At 41.1% G+C, this 20274-nt stretch overlaps 1 protein-coding gene across 2 annotated transcripts in view; it reads right to left on the bottom strand.

Moving 5' to 3' along the window:
* The window catches only part of STARD13 (StAR related lipid transfer domain containing 13), a 307752-nt gene that overhangs the window by 222676 nt on the left and 64802 nt on the right, over positions 1 to 20274 (bottom strand). For both annotated transcript variants that reach the window (XM_065628745.1, XM_065628737.1), the window contains 2 exons: positions 5279 to 5425; positions 579 to 713 (listed from right to left, as the gene is read on the bottom strand). In XM_065628745.1, coding sequence (XP_065484817.1) covers positions 579 to 713; positions 5279 to 5425 — 282 coding nt within the window. The remainder of the gene's footprint in view (positions 1 to 578; positions 714 to 5278; positions 5426 to 20274) is intronic.

Here is a 20274-nt window from a genome sequence, read left to right as displayed (position 1 = left end):
CCAACCAACCACAACCCCCCTCCCGCCTCCCAAAATAAATATTGCTATTATTGATTAGAAGCAGGAAAGCAGGACTAACTAAACCTCCAGAGCTGGACACTTCAGCTTACCGGGAATGCAGAGGGAAACCACCCTGAACTGGGCATAACCAACAGTCAAATTAAAAAACCTAGGAGACTAATTCTAAAAGAAGCAATGAAGAACAAGAAGCACTAGAGGCTCTGAGGCCTGGAATCCATCACACGTAACCTCTAGATGAGATTAATTACTCTTTAGAAGTGTCTGTTTCTTTCCATTGACTATGAAGGCAGCCTGAGTGGCTAGTTCACATGTAGAAGTCTTCATCAGTGTTGTCTAAAATCAGATTAGGTGAATCCCATGGGTCTCATTATCTCAAGACTGACTTAAGTTTTATCTTTACCTGTTTTGCAAACCAAACTCCTCCACGCAGTGCAATATTTGCAAAACAAATTACTTTGAAGAGAAACGCAAGGACTATTTTTAATGATAAATACTAAATTTTGAGGTTACTGAACCTCAGAGTCAGAGGATGTTGTAAATCTGTTGTAGTTACTTACATCAGTTTTAGGTCGTGCTCCAGTTGATACTGGGTATGATAAACAGTCTAGATCCTGGTAGTCTGCTCTTCTATTTTTCCAAGATGCTTTTCCTTGATGATCTCCATAAAAGCCTGTCTCCACTTGAACAGGGCACTGTAAGAGAATTTTAAAAACCCTGTAAATAAAGGTAAGTCATAAATATTTTTAATGTGAACTGCAAGATAAAAAAACTGGAATTTTATCTTTTTAAAGCTTTTTTTTCTCTGAAGCAAGGTAAATATTTGGCTTCAATCTTTTTTCTTAAAACTACCTGCTACATCATGCTTACATTTTGCTAAGTTAGACATCCAGATATTATGTGAAGTCGTTTCCTTAACAGCTAATATGCACAACTGGAGAACTAATAAATAGTAGTACACTTGCCTAAATATCGGGGAACTGAATCAACCCTACCTTAGAAACGGTTTTATTCCAATTATTTAAAACTATCTTTTAGCTTCACTTCATGTTTGCTTTTCTAACTTAAACAGAGACCCAGCAAATTCTCATTCTCAAATTACAGACTCCGAACTTTACCAATCCGCTTTTCTCTGGGGAGATCTCACTTGACTGCTCCACTCCACTCCACACCATTTTTTAAAAGACGTATGTCCCAACTCTGGGCCCACACGTACCCGGCCACACTGGATGCAACGCGGGGAACAGCCCAACTGCACAGCCTTCCCCCACGTATCCTGGTTGGTCTCAGAAGGACAACGAGGTGTGTGAGCGAGGAGCAAGCCCTGTTGTGAGCCAGCAGGATCCACCCTGGGAACAGCCAGTGATCAGGATCATGGGCGCACTGCAGAGCAGTCCCCAGCTGTTGGGTACAAACAAAAATCAGCCAATTTTCTGGCTGCTCCCCTTCATGACAGGACAAATTTGCTGCTAGTATTCAACAGCAACCGCCTAATTCCCAGTCAGTATATTTTTAGGGCTGTAAAATGAGGAGGCTTTGCAAAGCTGACAAAAGAATCAGTATGGGGCCTCAAAAAGTTTGAAGATAATATACTACTGCAAAAGAATAAAGAGAATGTGGAAGTTAAAGACAAAATTTTGTTCAATGAAAGGCATATTGCTGCCGTAAGGCAGATTAACCATAATCGAACAGGATTTCTGTGTCACAATCCATGAATGATAAAGGACTAAAACTGAAAAATGTGATTCTCATTCTTCAGATCTTTTTTTTCTGTAGTGAAACTGAGTACTAGACATCAAATGGCAATGAAGCGGATACATTAAACAATAAAACTTGCTGCTTACAGCAAGAGCATTTTATCTCTGCTATCTCATTTACAAAGTACGTCCCTCTATATTGCTAAGAAAGACTTTTTTTCATAGGAAAGGTAAAGGTTTTAGGGGAGCTATACTATTAATTGCAGTTTCCCAAAGCTATCAGTTTTGCTGTTAGCACATTCAGATAGCCCAGCTTTTTGTACTTAAATCACGCATTTATAGCATCGGTGAGAGAATGTTTCAGAAAACAATGTGATGAGAAATAATTATTTTTCATATCTTTTCTGGATCAGATACCGAGTCATCCAGCCAGTTCTACTGCCAAGTGCTATTTCCCAATAAAAAACTCACCAGCAGTAACTTGCAGTTTACACAGCTGTAAAGACAGACTACCTCCTAGTATCCATCTAAAAGTGATCATGTTTTAGAAAACACCTTAAATTTGTCCACCAAAATATTGCAAGACCTACTCTCACCCAATACATCCCATAACATTTGTTCACTCAGTCTGTTTTCATTAGCAAACATTTAGACTTCTTCCTGCAAAACTTTTGTTCAATCAAGTATTACTAAAGACTTCACAAGAGGAAAATTCAAAGAATAATAAAATATCAAGAAGTTACTTCCATGAACAGATGAAAAATCCTTCAGTAGAAAACTGACTGACTCAACCTAGCAATTAAATTACATAGCAATTAAATGACAAAATATATTTCTGTGACACAGCATATGCCATAAGAAATAAATACCCTGTTGTCAGTTAAAATTGCCCACACCCTTAAGAGACCAATTTTCAGAGCAGTGGCTCCACCAGACATGCTGTCACTCATACAGTAGTCACCTACTTCTGAGACCTTGGGTCTATAAGCTGGCCTTGCATCTGTGAGCACTTCACCCAAAATCCTTTTCAATCATCATTTCTTGTGTCAGTTCTCAGTTTATATAATCAAAATAGGATAAAAATATATAAATAACGCATAAGTGGTTCATCATTTTATAGAAGCCAAACTTATGTGGTTAATCGTAAATACACGTCTAAGATAGATTTTCTTCTTATTCAAGTTTCATTGCGAGTGACAAGAATAAAACATTTGATATGTGTGGAACAAATTGCAAGTCAGAATAAGAAATATGGACCAAATGGGATGAATTGATAAAAGACAAATTGCTCATACAACTTGTATGAAAACAAGAGTTTGTTCATTTTTTCTGCTGTAATTGTCATTCTGAGATTTTCAAAATCTGTTTTTTCACAGTAAATTCATGGTGATATTTAGGAGTATGTATTTTGCTTCTTTGATTATACTGGAAGCCTAAGGTCAACCTGTTTTGAGACAAATTATTCTTAAATGTTTAAATTAGAGCAGACAATTTGCTGTTCAGAAATGGCTTTGCTACAAATACCTTTACAGGAGACAGCAAAGGGTGTCCCACCATCAGCTCCACAACAGATTGTCCCTGACTCTTTTCTGGCTCTGATCTTGGTGGTCATATCAGGAGGATCTTTGTATTAAATGACCTCTCCAGCTCCTGTAGTGAAATTGGCTCTCAGAGGCTTAAAGGACATTTCCATTCTGCCAAATAAGGCCACAATAAAAATGTGGCTGATTCACATGATGTTTGCCTGTCCATAGACAATTAAAATGAAGCAAGTTCACCTGCTTCAGAGCGGAAAGAAGGCATGATCTGATAAAGCGGAGCCTAACTGCTCAAATACCTTATTGAGGAAAATGGGGATCTTGGCATCGATGTTAGAAACATCCTTGGAATCTTTTTGGACTTATCCAAACAGATGCAACTATTGGTAAGGAAACAAGTGTGCCAAGACCAGTGAGACTGGCTTGGAAGTATGTTTTATCAGCATATTAAGCATGACCAGCTCTGTATCGCTAGCACAGGCTTTTGGTCAGGGAATATGTCCCAGGAAGGCCCAAAGTCCTGGCCTCTGCCACCAGGCTTCAGTAAGTGGAGTGCAACATCTGGGATGCTGGTGTTGGAATTCTCTATTGCAGACACTTTGGATATTGTTGTTCTTATGTATCAAATGGCATTTGAAAACACTGTTTATTTGGATTTGTTTTTCTGCTGTCTACATGCTACATGTCCCTCATTGAAGGTCCCAACAATGGATTTGAAGTCCAGCATCCTATGATGTTCAAGTCATCCTGCAGAAAGAATGATGCTTAACCAAACCACAGCTTTTGCCTTAGTAGGACAGGCACAGCTATAAAATGATGAGTGTTTGAATCCCTGGTTAGCAAAACCAGACTGCCTCACAGCGAGAAGTGCTGGAACTCTGATGGCTTGAATTTCACTATCAGGCAGAAAAGCAGACTACAATGCCACCACATTTCGACAGAAGACATTGAGCAGTCTCCTACAAGAAGACACAACACTGTCCATTAATAGACAAGTTAATGATGAAATGAATACAGTTGGACAGACCTGGTTCTGACTTGCTGACACGTACAACAAGAAAGGAGAGACAGTCATGGCCACTCTGTCACTAACACCCTCTCTGCAGAGTATGAAAACACATACTGCAAAGTGCAACACCGAGATGCAAGATCCTGACCTTCCCACCTTGAGGGACATGGACATTTACAGTGATCCACACAGACATTTATTTAAAGAATTTACTTTTACAAAATTAAGCAGCATTGAAACAGCAGTGACAACAAAAGCATCCAAACAAGCTCACCTTTCAGGAATTTCAAGCCAGCACTAACATTCAGAGCTGCAAATCCAAACAACTCTATCTTAAGCACTGACTTTAATCATAGCCTAAAGCAGAAAACAAACATTCCTACTTCTCTCACTGTTCACTCTCCAGTTACCTGCTTCTATAAAAAACCCCTTGCTTATTCAAAAATTACTAAAATAATATCGCTGCTCCTTAATCCCATTTGCCCTCAAAATATAAGCTTGGGAAACTGTGTGTCATCAAGTCATGACACTTGCCATCACAGAATACTGTTAACCAGAGGAATGCCACTCTAAATCAAATGTTCTGATAAAACAAAGAAAGAAAAATATTAATTCAACTCTTAATGAAGATACATAGTGCCACTCTTGCCACTCTTGTCTTTAAATAAACATAACAAGTGTAAATGGGCTAGCACTGGAACTTGAACAATATTCTATCTGAAAAACTATCAAATGCAATCATCTAGATTCAAATTCCCCTCTAAAAAAGTGTTTAATGATTTTAAGCCATATGACAGAAAAGATTCACCCTCTGACATTTCTGTTTATTTGGCCATTAGCTGTCTAAGCTGTCCATGAGTTTTCATTACTATTGTGTTAAAACTGTACCTTACTTCATCCTTGAACCTGAGTTCCTCAGCCTATCCAGAAACACAAGCAGATCTGAAAACTGTGGCTTGATGAGCATCTGATAGCTTAATGTTAGAAAACATATAATACGACACACATATTCTTACCAGGTGCTTGTGCCTTTTGGCAGAAGGAGTACCGGAGGGGGAAGAACCAGCACTCAGAGCTTCTTCAATATCTAAGTTCAGCCGTTCCAGCTTCTTCATAAGACAGGACAGAGAGTCTGACCATTCAGATCCTTTTTCTGGTTGGGTCTAAAAGAAATGAAACATACATGAAGTCTTAAAACATTCAAGCTTTTTGTGACTTGAAGACTCTCATTTTTCTGGCCAGTCCTCAAGAAAAAAGCTGACCAGCTCTTTCCCTGTCCTTGGGTAACTTTCTCCATTTAGAAAGCTTCAATTATCACTCCAGTCCTGATGACACACATTCATATTTGCTCTTCAGGCCCACATGATCACACTCCACCTTTGTATATCTGAATGGCTTTCTAACACTTCATCTTGGATGAACCACTGCCAGCTTAAGCTAAGCACAACCAAGACTAAAACCAAAATAACCTCATCTCCTCCTTAAGCCATTTCTATTTTAGCATCTTTCCACTGATTGCTTGCTGTCAATAAGGCACAGGACATCACGTGCAATGTATTTTATTCTTTATTATAATTCCAGATGTCATCAAGTCTTGCAGATTTATTTTGCCCATCCATGAGGAAAATATTCCTGTGTGGCCGAAATATTTCATTGGTCTCAAACACTTTCTGTTTTCATGGATGCATCTTCCCCTTTTATCTGAACTGCTTCACTGTATAATGAAAACTTCCATCCATTGTAGTGCAACTGCCACAAACACTTTTCTTGTTCCTTAGTTTCCTTGAAGTGCTTTCCAGTCATCCCCTTAAGCATCTTTCCATGGCAGTCCCTGTGCATGCTGCTGCATTATGCCTTGTTTTCCTCACTCAAATAACTTCTAAAGGTCCACAAGAAAAATCGTCACGCTGGCTTCCCTGCCATCACACACAGCTACAGCTCCCCAGATTAGTCTCTGTCCTGAAGCTACTTCAGTTCATCTTTCTTTCACAAACAATACAAATCTTTGCACAGAGGATAATTTCATAGCAAAATTCTAACAGACTGAGCATACAAACAGTAACGCTACATTGCCATCCTACCAAAATCCTAAGAGCATCACACCAACTCCACAATACCTAGGGGAGCTAGATGAATATCGTTATTATTCTTACCTGACAAGTCTTTAATGGTGATTTGTTTCCTTATGAGGATTTTGCAAGTCGGACAGAGAGATAATTGTAATTTGTTCACTATTGTGGGAAAAAGCTCTACAAATAGAATCCAGGAGGCTCACTCCAGTATTACACTGACATGTATTATTACTAATGGAATTCATCTTCACCACAGGAGCTAAGAATAAGGCTCCAGATTGTCAGACATTTGGTCACATATTACCAATAGAAGCACATTCCCTTTGGAGGGTCTAGTACTATCTTTGTAGAGATTGTTTTGAGGCACAGAAAATTAAATATCCAATCTTTAGTTTTCCAAATCTTTATTTGGAATTTCCCAAATTTTTATAACGTCCAAGTATTTTTCCTGAAATGCTGTTTAAAGTGCTAAGTTGTATTTCAACTCTGTAGCTATTAAAACTATTAAAACAGATTCTCTGATTACTTCCCATTGCCTTCCAAACACTTTAATGTAAAATATAGGAATTATGGAATGTGCCACAGAAAGTGACTATCAAGACACTCCTCATGCTGAATCCTTTCTGAGTGAGGTGGTCTTACACAGAAAATGTGCATAGTGATAAATGTCTACAACACTAATTTCTAAACAAAGTAAAGACTCTGCATCTTCCTGTAGTTATGCTTCCTCACATGCTGATCTTTCCAATACTAAAGAATGCTCAAAAAACCCAGGAACAAGGAAAAAACCACATAAAACAACTGAAACTCCAGCAACAATGTATATAGAAAGTCTGTCAGAATCTAAATGAAGGTTCTATTTCTCAGCACAGTTGAACTGTAATTTAAGAAAAAGGAGCTGTAAGAATGTGCTTTCTTACCAAATCAATGGTAAACAATTCTGAGGCAACTGCATATAGAAATTAGTAAAATGTGTTTGATTTCAGTGAGGTATGCAAAAACTGTACTTGCCAGTTGACAAATATTGAAGGTCAAATTCTAAGTTAGGATTTTTGAGTTAAATAAAAAGTAGGATAGATTTACACAAGTGCAAATGGTCCATTTCCTGTTCCATGACAGGAAAGAGTATTTCAAGGGGTTAGAGGAGTGTCTCTATTTTATCAATTTCCATAGAAAATGCAAAGATGAAAATTCATGAAGACTTTAACAAAGGCTTGCAAATATTTTTGATGAAGAGACTCCAAATGCATGTAGGAATACAAATATATGATACGGCGTTACAGTAAAAAAATACAGTTATGTGCATTGGGAGGCATACTTTGCCTTTATCTTGACAAATATTTACTTACTGGAACAATACTTCCAGCATTCACCAACAGTCTGCAATATATCCGCATGAGTCAAACCCCCTTATTTTATAAATTTATTGTTGTACTGTAACAAAACTCAAAACTACAGTCATTGCTTTAAAATACAAGTCTGAAAGAGTTTCCCAAACTATAACTCTCCTAGTTTTCTCCATTCAGTTCTGTCTTTTTTAGTTCAGTATGACTCCATTGTGTCTATTAAGGGGATGGGGAAAACGATAGGTTTTCATTATCCTTCAAGGGAAAGCCAAATGGGCTTAGTTAACAAATGCCATTCACTAATTGGAAATTTGGCACAAAAGCGCCATTTGGAATAAATGCTGATTGGCTACGTATTTCAAAGGTTGTCTGAAAGTCTTGCTGGACAGCAAAAACATGATGCTACTTACATTCAAAAATATACAAGCCTGCACAGTAGGACTTCTAACCAGTGAATGAATTCTGCCTAATCCATTCAGGAGCAACACAGCTCCCCAGTGTTCAGCCCTAGTAACTGGGCTGGACGCTATCAGCACTCAGAAGAGCTGAGTGTCGACGTATCCTGCCCATAGCAACTGCAGAAGCAGGAGAGTCAGAGTGTCTTTGGAAGCCTTTGTGTCTCGCCCTTCAGGAGGAAAGGAAATCTCACTCTGAATTATCTAAGAATCATGGTCTGCTTTATTCATTGTTTTTCCCCTAAAAAGGTGTACGCTCCTTTCCATATACTCTCAAGGTCTCCTTTCTTTGGTGGAGCTGCATTTATTCAGCAATGCATAGGAATGCTGTCATCTTTGAAGAACCTGAACAGCTTAGAGAGAGAAGTGCATTACGGGAGCACTTTTTGTATGTTACCTAAGAATACAGAACCACAGAATCATTTAGGTTGGAAAAGACCCTTAAGATCATCAAGTCCAACCATTAACCTAACCTACCGAGGCCACCACTAAACCATATCCCTAAGCACCACATCTACATGTCTTTTAAACAACTCTGGGGATGGTGACTCAACCACTTCCCTGGGCAGCCTGTTTCAATGCTTGATAACCCTTTCAGTGAAGAAATCTTTCCTCATATCTAATGTAAACCTCCCCTGGTGCAACTTGAGGCCTTTTTGTCTCATCCCATCCTAAACTGCTGAGCAGTACTAGAAAGTAAGACCAGGGAATCCCTCATCAAACAAATCTTTCAAGGCAGAGAAACCTTGTCTATGATGATCATATCATACATTAGGCAGAGAATGACATATCGGCCTTTTAAATGCCATATGGATTTCTCAAGTCCCATATACTCATGTTAGACAAAAAAGAATAAAAATATAATCAACCAGAAGTATCATCCTCTGTGCTAAAGTTAAGTGGTATGCAATTCCTTAAACTTTAAGCAGTTACAAATGAAGCTATTATGCTTCAGTTAGTTATTGTATATTAAGAACTAACCCAACTATTTAATATTTACTAAGACACATTTATCAATCAGTGAAACATATAGTTGTAGGTTGCTACTTCCTACAGCAACCACAGCTTGTTTTAGAACAGCAAGCTACACATATTTGTTATATGTACACATTCATATCCAGATTCCGTGTTCACCTACATAGCTGAAATTTTGTTACTACCAATAACAAATTACAGAGGTAAAACAGGGCACAAGATTATGGTCCATCACCTAAACAATTACTTGTTCTTTCCTTAGACTGAGAAGTAAATACATTCCAGACATTCAACTATTTGTGCCTTTTGGACCAAAAGCTTCTGCACCCTGTTTTTCAGCTTTCAAGTGTTCTTCACTAATCTTATTCAGCAAAAACATCTGCGATAAAAGGCATATTTGTTTCAATGTTTTGCCCATGGAGTTTATTGCAATAGGCATAATAGCCGCCAGCAAATCTAAATTTAAACTGAAAGAATGTGGCAGAAATGAACAAGTCCATATAGAACACTCAGAGGTCAGGGTTAACCTCGCTGCCAGACCTCATCCTATACTGGAAGCAGAAAGGCTTCCAAGTGAAGGGTTATGAGAAAATTACACAACTCCAAATTTATCTGATAACTTGTGGCTTTCACTTCAGAAACTCTCAATAGGTCCAATTGTTCTGATAACTAATGTATTGTACAACTTTGAGTGATAAATTACTAACCTCCAAATAAAAAAAAAATACCAATGCTATTTAACTCTCCTCCCTAATACTAAATTGTTTTAGATAAAATTCTCTCTGATGTTCAGCCTAGATCTGCTAAGAATGATTTTGTGGAAGTATTTCAGAGACCAAATATCATATTTTGCTCTTGCTGCACTGATGGGGCACCCCTGTTCTCAAAAGCTGCTCTGTGTAAAGGTCTCTCAGCCACTGGTGGCTTTGGCTACAGGGGCAGGGAGAGGAAGCCAGATTGGTTCCTTATACAGAATCCTTGGAAAAAAAAAACTATTTAAAATACAAAAGACTCTTTTATTCTCAAAATATATTCATGTGTGACTTCTATATTAAAGATAAAATATTTCAAAGGGAATTTTCCTTAATATCCCACCGTAATGTTGCTTACAATATTTACAGAGCTTTTAGATAGACAACGAACTTGTGGCGCTTTTGTCTTCAGTTAGCAACCTTTCCACTTCGAAGAACTGTATTGCTATCCAAAATATCAAGGAAAGTCTCTTCAGTCTCTCAAGTCAGCAAACACAATCACGTGCATAGCTAGGCTGCTGGGTAAGAGGAAGCTCTCCAAGGACATCACATAAAATTCAAAGCAGTCTGGATCCTTCCGCTCCCCAAAACATGGAAGTGTTAACCTAAGATGGGCTACTAGAATCTCAGCAGTTTTCCTAAAGATAAGGTACACAAACACTAACATGAAGGAAATAACTTTTCAAGGATGAACCTCTTTTCCCCCAAACTTATATTTACACTTCTTAAATACATCTGTGTATAGAGCTCAATTTTTCCTTCCTGTCCAGTCACTTTCTTCTTTGTGCTTTCCTGCCTGAGGGTGTGCTGCCCCGAGCTGCTGTTCTTCAAAAAAGTGGCACAGCTGTACCTGTATGAATCTGACGAAACCTTCCAACCGTAACTACTCTTACATTTATACATTCCTAAAATTACATTCAGCCCTTCAAAGGCAACCGCGAGGCCGATGTGGCCCCCAGTTAAAATGAGTTTGACACCCCTGCTTTAAGTGTTTGATGTTCTAGAGCAAATTAAACTGTTATTTAAAGACATTAAAGGTTGTTTCTGGCTTTTCGGCATTTTCCCTCATAGCACCACTGTAGATCAGACTTCAGCTTTTTTCACTAAGCTTAACCGTGTGTTCCTATAACCTATGTGTTTGCACATTAGTAAACCACTAGCTATGTCCTTTGGGATGAATACAGTATAACACAGAAAAATATTGGGGAAATGCTAACTTCAAGACACAGAACAATGGAGACTTTTTTTTTTTTTTTTTTATTAAAAGGTGCACAACATGGGAGTAAAGGGAACCCAAAGAGGTGGTACCATGAGAAAACAACGTAACACAATCCTTACCTCATTTCATGTGTTTGACTGTTTGACTTCGTACAGGCAAACTCATACCAACTCAAATACTTTTTATAATTTTTTAAATAATTTTTTTAATTTCTCAGACAATGAATTGGTAAATTTGGCCTCTAATTTGCAATCAACACATTGATTTTGCATAATGATAATGTCCATCGTATAAAAGGAAATATTGTAAACCCATCTCTCTTTCAAGAGTTCCTGCATCAACTCTTAAGGACCATTGCACTAACCTCAGCTGGACAGGAGCCCTGGTACCAACGGAGTCTTCCAAATCTTAGTTTATGGAAATATTTCCCAGATGAAGAAACCTGAGCTGATTTCTGGTACTGAAGGCCGTAAACTGTATCAGCATGGCACTTCACCCAAGACAAGAGTGACAGATTGTAAGGGTGAAGGAATTTAGTTGAAGAAAAGGTGTGGGGCAAAATGCTTTGGAAAACATTTGCACATTCCTGCAGAGGTTTTGAAGTGCAGTAGCCCATGGTCCCAGCCAGCCTAATACGAACACTCTGTTGCAGGGTGGGGTTTTTTTGTTTCTAGTAAAAGCGACTAGTTTCATATTGGACTTCTCATTTAAGAAATGACAACTTAAAATGGCATGTAGTTGGTTTTAACATCAAATTGTAATTTGGGTTTGCTCCAATGATTAAAAAACCCCCCTTTTTTATTTTCCCAGTTCACAATGCCTACAGCAATTCTCCACCTTCTAAAAAATTATGATGTCAAGCAACACCGAATTTCACAAACAGGCTGACAAGCCTGTACTGCCGACACATGCTCCAGAACTGGCACCCGAATAGCCAGAAAAGCTGTCTTTAATTGACATTTGCTTCTTTTTCAGCACATGAATTATCCTCTTGGGTTATCCCATCTTCAGCTGCTTCAGAGCAGATGCCAGCTCACCATTTATCTGTGCTACCATGCCCTCCACCTTGTGAGCTGAAAGAAGTGAACTGCACTTCTTGTATCCCAAACATTCGCTGTATGCAGCAGTCAAATTCCTGATGCCATCCATTAGCATTCGGCTTGGCACCATCTGCAACAGTGGTTGTATCTACACATCACAAGTGGTGACTATGAATGTCAAAATAGTTTACACACATAGGTATTAAGACCCACATAACAACTTCCTCACCAAAAATTACTAACTTCAAAATACAATAACTCTTACCATGACTATCTTCAAAAATGTCACCAACCTCTGCCTGCTTACAGAAGGGCATCTTCCCGCAGTGCTTGTTAATTAAGCAATGGTGTGTTTCAGACTGGGTTCCACAAAAGCTGAGGGGGTCTCATGCCACTAAATCCACCAAAACTTACATATTGGAATAGGTAACTTAGACATCCTTCTCCCCAGTATGTAGCACCTATAGACTACTTTTTGAAATTGGATTTGGTTTAATCTGGTGTTTGTGGGGGTTTTTTTGTTTGGTGGAGGTTTTTTTTGGTTTGTTTGTTTAAGTGTTATCTATTTATAAAACATCATGGTGGGAGCCATCCAGGATGCAGAAAAGCTGGGCTCAGCTTCATCTTCAGCCTAAGGCATTTTATGCCAGCTCTTCCATCATTTTGAAAATCACCAGGGAAATGAGAAATAGTATCACTTTAGTACCAGGTACAAGTGGCTGTGCAGGAAGTTTCCCCCTCTCCTTCTTGCCAAAGAGGAAACAAGCATGAAAACCTACTTTACCAGCTGTAGCACCTATCTTGAGAGGCACAAATCAGAAGAGTTTTGTGAGTCTTAGCCAGCAACTATGCTCTATAACATATGTAAGCACTTTGGTAAGACTAGTGTATTGGTATTCTAGTTCTACAAACAGGACTTCATCCCCAGGCTACACGTTTGAGTTGCTTCCATCACATGTAGTTTCTCTTATGTGTCCAATGAATCTTAAATTATTTTTGCACAGGCAAAGCTACAAGAGGAGAACCTATGCCCAGAAAAACATACCATAAGAAACTCTTCTGGAAGGTAGAAAACATAGGCTGATGTCTTTCAAACAGTTGAGAAAGCTGAATCCTTGTCTTTTGGGGAAGACAAACCACTAAATTACTGGAAATGGTGCTACAGCACCTCTTTTACCAAGAAAGAAGCAGCCCTCATTGCATTTCACGGAAACCCTCATCCTTGGGATATATATGTAGGCTTTGTGTTCAAAGTGACTCAGACTACCCAAACTCACCTATGTGCTGCCTCCCAGTCAACATTAGCCCTTGGTCTTAGAATGAACTGTATGATTTTGACACTCAAGAGATCTTACATTCAGAAAGCACTCCAGAAAACAACAAAAGAAACCCCTACTTTCTTAATGCCTGGCTAGCCTCATAGCCAGCCTCAGATAGTGGTCAGCAGCTGATGCCTAAAGAAAGGGTGTAAGAACTGGGCAGTAATAACCTGGTATTTCACAGAGGATGCTCACCCAGTTTTGAGTACCACACCATGCAAGTTGTACAACAGTGACATTAAGTAACAAACTGAACAGGACTTTCAAGTCAAGCAGCCAAATTCTGCCTATGCCCTAGATTCCTCTGAATTTGATCCAAAAATTAAAAATTCAGTGCATTTCTGGATGAATTCTCAAATCATAGCCAACAAAACCATGACAAGGGCAGCTCTTCAGTTATGACATTTTCACTTAGACATGCACACAAACACTGCCAGGTCCACTGCTCCATCTGAAACCTCCATCTTCTATTGAAGACATGCATAGCCTGAAGCAGGTCCAACCAACCTAACACACTATTCTGAATAATTCTGTGATGTTTGAGGTCTTTGGTAAAGAAATGGTCTAGTCTAATTACTAGACCATTATAGCAAATAAGTACTCTAGGCTGATCTAGGTCTTCCAACACATAAATGCAAACTAGGTCATGTTGCATCTTAATACAAGTAGTGAAAAAAAAACTCCCTCAAGAGTGAACTGCTACCTTAGCAGCCTTTAAATGCTAACAAAATTTAAAGCTCTAATGCTGTGCCACCATGCTACATAGACCCCTCCTTATACTTCTAAAGGAAAAAAAAAAACCCACAAACAACTTTGTGCATGCTTGCTTCTTCCTCACCAGATCCTTGTTCTTTTTCTGTTTTATGTGGAAATGAGAACATATTTCTTCTGTACTGAAAGTGATTTTCATTTAGAAGAATGTACAGAAGACAAATAAATACCCATGTGGAGCCCACAGAGTTTTCCCTGGTACCGTGACCTTGCTGGACATAAATGTATATATATTAAACTTCACCCCTACCAGCTGTAAGGAAGGGAAACGAGTGTGACTGGTGGAAACTACACAGTCCTTGCTGGAGACCAGTAGTGAAGAGTTACATGAAGACAACAGTTACAGCAGATAAAATGGATAGTGATAGGATGATATAAAATCCAATTTTGTGATGCATGTAACACGCAGGAAATCCCAGACACAAACCCTACAAAGGGTAAAACAATCTTTGGGGAAAGGCCTTCAAAAGCCCTAGAGGAAAAGCCACAGAGAGGCACCAGTGCTGCCTCTCCTGAGGCTCCAGTGCTTTACGCTGCAGATAAGCCTACCTCTTGCTGCCGAACCCAGAACAAAGTAAGCTGTATGGTGTACCCAGAGTTGGAGCAGGGGAAGCACTGCCCCACCCTGAGCAACATGAGCCAACACAAGGGTGTTGTCAAGGTGTAACTGTAGACAGCACGTAACCGCTAACAGGTCACCTGTCCGTCCTGTGTTTCACTTTTTATTACAACAGCTGAAGCAGGGTTATGCTTAGTATTAATAACATGGTAACTGATATTAGTAAAGCAATAATCTTATTTAACATAGTAGTTGGATTAGGCAAGGATTTGTCTGCTTCCTTGGCACGTCACCACCCACACTAACTAGTCCGCTGTCAGAGAACACCTTGATGAAAGTTGGTGCTCAGTGTGCGGGCACAGGGCATTAACGGTACTGAGAGCTGCAAAACAGTCCTTGTGTGCCAGCACCAGGGCTGCCCTGGCAACCTGACACTCAAGCCATTTTTTCCTAAAAATATCAATGTCAATGTTTCCTTGAAGAACCTTGGAGCAGATTCTAAAGACTAAAATTGTAAAGGATAAAGACAGAGAGCTAGTAATATCTGGGAAAGTTCTAAATGTAAATATAGAACCTGTCTTGAAACACTAAGTGCCAGAATACTTTGAAGTCTGTGTAGGTAACTATAACCTTAACACTTTTTTTCTTAAAACACCAACATTCATATGTACCTGATTTTCAGTTATTTTTTAAAAATCATATACACAGAGAAAGATTTCCAAAGAAAACTGGTAATAGAGATTGTCTCCATGTATTATGGAACTTCAGCTATTCACTATTTTCTGCGTAAGTCATATGGTGTTTCTTCGGTACTCACATTACATACAAAACAGCATCCCTCAGAAGTACTACTGATAAATATGAAACTGCTGAAGTGACTGCAATACTATATTTATCACAAACTACCAAAAAAACCCAAAAACCCAAACCCCACTGCACATGATAAAAAGGATATTCTTTCCAAGACTCACATGCATCCACAGAGTTCTGTCAAATCTGACATTGTTCCCTGCCCAAAAGTTCTTGCAGTCTACTACTGAGAAAAAAAAAAATACTAACATCAGCAATCCACTTCTAAACAGACACTCAAAATTAATGGAAAAAAATAAAGAGTTAAAAGGCATCTTCTGGAATTAAAGAGTACTCGAGAACAAAGAAGAGAAAGCTTGGCAGAAGGGAAGATATTTTTGGTGGCTAAGAATAGGTGCTGATTGGGAGAAGGACGGAACATGCATTATGAGAGAACAAGAGAACAGCAGATAATTGAAATAATGTAAACCTTCTAAATTATATTCTGAACCAATTTTCAAACTAACAATAAAGAGAGGGCATTAATCCCAGGCCCAGAAAAGCAATTAGGCATGATTCCCAGATCTTCACAGGAAGTTTGACACCTAAGTATCCAGTTTTACCTACCAGGCTACAGTATTATTCAAAAACAAGTTAAATGCAGTCTATGGATTTGCTGAGAGTTAAGTATTTATTGATATATTTAAATGCATTTAAAAAAATCCGTTACTCTATTACAACTCCTGAAACTCTTACAGCAACAAAAGTAACAACAGTTATATAGCTCATATTGCTAATATTTCAGAAATGTAATATTAAAATCACGCATGTTTTTATTCAATGCAATTGAAATTGTTAAAACATCCCTCTATTATTTCACATTACTTAGCTCCATGCCATGCTATCTGTTAAACTAACAAAGAACATTTATGAGGAGTTACAGTTTGTGTATAATGTGTACAAGACCCTGGGCCAAGTTTCCCCATATTATACCAACGTAATTCCACAAAAGTCTTCGTGGCTGTCCCAACATAACATGGACCTGCAAGCCTTACAGCACCTGGGCATAACCACACCAAATTAAAGGTGGAATATGCTTTCATTTGTTTATGACAGGCACACTCTTAACATCACATCAGACCTGGGGAGAAACCTCATTTTGAAATACCAGCTCTCATGGCAGCAGAGAGCCCCCCCCATGGGTTTTGGACACAAGACAGTAGCACCATCCTGCAAAAGGCACTACAAAGACTTTTTCCTCCAAAAATCATATAGCAGAGAAAGAACAACGAGAAGTTCTCTCCGCTTCAATCTAAAAAGCAATTTGTTGAAATTATGACATCCAGGCTACCAGATTTCACCCAGATCCTTGCACCATTTAGCCCCAAATAATTTGTTTAGCAGTGACATATTTACAGAAAAAAACAAAACAAGACCAAACCACGAGTGTTGCTTTCTCCCATTCTTGGTTTGGGAAAGCATTATATATATTATTTCACCAAAAACACAAGCTAGATTTTGGTGTCTGCACACCCTCGTGCTCAAGGGCCGGGCACCGCGTACGAAGGCAAGGCCCGTCCTGACCCCGCGTTGGGCCCGGCTGCGGGGCAAGGCTGCGGCCGGCACGTCCCGCCGAGCGGGGCTGCGGGGAGGGCCCGCTCTCCCACCACCGCCCTTCCCCCGGCGAACGTGGGCGGGTTCCGGGCACATATCGAAGCAAACGCGCCCTCCACGCTACGGCCGCGAGGCAGCCGGGAAGCGCCCGACCCCCGGGCCGGGCCGGGCCGCCGTGCGAAGGGAAGAGGAGCGGCCGCGGTGGCTGCGTGAGAGGAGCCGGCGCCTCCCTGAAGCGCGGGCAGAGGGCGGTTGGTTGGCCGCCAGCCCCCAGCGCGGCTTCCCGCCCTCCCCGCCAACAATGGCGGCAGCGCAGCCGCCCGCGCGCCCAACGGCCCCAGCACGAGCCCGCCCTTTCCAGGAGCTCGCGCGCGCTGGGGGAGGGGAGGGCGGGGGACAGGGGCGGGGCCTCCGCCTCGGCCAGCGCCCCGGGCTGCGCGCGCAGCGCCACCGGCTTCCCCCTGCCTTTCCGCTCGCCGCCGTGACGCCGCCGGCGGGCGGGGCCGGGAGGGGACGGCGGGGCCGGGGCCGCCGGCTCGCGGGGCGGCAGCGCCACCTGGCGGGCGAAGCTGGGCGGCGGCGCCCGCGGCCCGACGGCGCCCCCTCACGTCCCGGGAGGGAAGCGGGAAGCGCGCTCCCGCCGCGGCCGGGAAGGGGCGGGCTCGCCGCGGCCAGGGGCTCCGCGGAGGCCGGGACAGGCGGGGGCGCTGGGTGAGGGCGCTGGGAGCCGAGCCGTGAGCCAGCTGTGCGGTGAGTCACCGAGTGTCAGGGATTAGAAGGGACCTCGAAAGTTCATCCAGTCCAATCCCCCTGCCGGAGCAGGAACACCCAGATGAGGTTACACAGAAGGCGTCCAGGCGGGTTTGAATGCCTCCAGAGAAGGAGACTCCACAACCCCCCTGGGCAGCCTGTTCCAGTGTTCCGTCACCCTCACCGTGAAGAAGTTTCTGCTCATGTTTAAGTTGGACCTCCTGTGTTCCAGTTTGTACCCATCGCTCCTCCGCGCCCGGCCCGCAGCCCTTGGCCGGGGCCGCCGCCTCTGCTCCCTGAGGAGACCCGCCCCGCTGCGCTCCGCCGGGAGCCGCTCCTGCAGAGGGCGAGGCCGAGCTCCCTGCGGCTGCGGTCCCGCTGTCCCCATTGTCTTCACGGCCTCCGCGCCCCCAGGGGCGGGTGTGAGGAGCCGCCGGGCTCCCCGGGCCGAGAGGGGACGCTGGGCTGCCTGGCTCCTTCCCCAGCAGCCTCCCCCGGGCTTTGCCTTCGAATAAAACCCGTCACAGCCAGGGCCGGCTTATACTCCTTCATAAAATGACTCTTCCCCAGGGCCGTGCCTCAGTTTCCCCAGTAGGAAAGAGCATTTCAACTTGGAAGATCTTGCAGAGCTGGGCGTATGGAGTCTACGGATCCCTTGCCTGCACATCTAAGCAGAGGTAGACAAGGCTTAAAAGTCATCTAAAGACAATCAGATTTTCAGAAATACTTCTGCGACTGCATACGCTGGTGGGAAGTTACTGCTTTTACATGCAAAGCTACAGCTACTGCCAGAAAAGCATTGCACTTTAAAATGGCTAACTCCCTGTCTAAGTAGTTAAATACACATAGTTCTGAAAATTAAATCTACAATGTTCTACAAGGACAATCTGCCACCCTGTCTTACCTGACAGAATAAATCACGCTGACTCAGTCGATACTGATTCTGGTCAACCTCAAGAAAATAATTACATCAGTCTGAGATCTGATTAAATCACCTTGATTTCAGTAGTCTTAATGAATAATAGGTACCTCATGGATAATGTCAGATAGTTATAAATGTAAAATTCACCCAAATTCTCAAGGTTAGGCAACACTGGATGTCAAAGGGATACGACTCTGAAATCATAATTGTGCTTGTACCACAGTTTGCCTTGGGACAGTTGATTACTTTTGTTAGTGGTGAGGCATCCTGAGCTCAGCTCTGGTGTTTGAACAGAAAAGGAGACTTCAGATAGGAGAGAAAATTCTTCCAAGTCCTAGATTTCAGCACAGCTCAAGAGAAGAATATCTAAAATTAAGCCCATCCCAAAGCATTTAAGGTTTGCTTATTTGGTTTGACATATTAAAATAAGCCTGTGTGGGCAGATTTGGACAGTCTCATTTTTTGATCTTTCTGGTGATATGAAAGGTTTTTCTTCAAAGTCTATTATAGTTTGGGGCATGAAAGGGCAGGATATGGGGAGGGAGGAAGACTAGAAACCCTGGGTACTGGAAGCCAAGTCAGGCTGTAATCACAGCTCCTTTGATTACCAAGAGTGAAGTCTGGCAAAGCATCAGATCCAGATGTGGAGGATCAGCCTCCTGTCTGGACATCATGACACTCAGGAGAAACTGGGAGAACAGAGAATCAAGATTTTGAAGCCTGAATTTGAATCATGTTACAGTACAGCTCCCAGTGCCAGGGGAACATAATTTTAATTCGGGTCCTTTGTCATGTGGTTCAAAACAAATGATAATGAATTAAACTCCAATTTCTATTATTCCTTAATAAGTAAAACTCATATTGGACCATATCAATCAAAATATTTTTAAATACCTTTTAGAAATCAGTTCTCTTAATTTTTTTCCTTCAGGATGGTGTAGTTTCATTTACTTTTTGTTGTAGCCTTTTCCTAAGTATTCATTGTTGGAATTTATAGTTTTAATTAAAATGCTAAATGTATTTTTCCTCTGAGTTTCTTCCATTATATTTTAATGGTACTTATATGTAAAGTAATTATACTCTAAGGGGTTTTTAATTTTGATTTGGTTTGGGGTTTTGGTGGGGTTTTTTTTGTTTGTTGGGTTTGTTTGTTTGTTTGTTTGTTGGCTTGGTGTCTTAAGAGAACAAAGTCATACTCTTCTGCCTTGGTGTTGCTCAACTGCGTAACTTTTGAGTATTTTAGATATTTTCAAGCCAGTCTGAAAGATGGGAAGAAATATCTGAGAGAGCAAACTTTAAAGTTTGATCAAACTTTGTGGCTGGGTAGACATAAGAGACTCAAATAACAGCCCACTATAAGGTGAAGATGAGTTGATACCAGCCCATATTGTTTCTGAGCAGCCGCTGGTGAGCACACATGTGCTAACTG

The sequence above is a fragment of the Caloenas nicobarica genome, chromosome 1 (assembly GCF_036013445.1).
Source record: "Caloenas nicobarica isolate bCalNic1 chromosome 1, bCalNic1.hap1, whole genome shotgun sequence".
NCBI lineage: Eukaryota > Metazoa > Chordata > Aves > Columbiformes > Columbidae > Caloenas > Caloenas nicobarica.
This window is presented reverse-complemented; position numbering and strand designations above follow the sequence as displayed.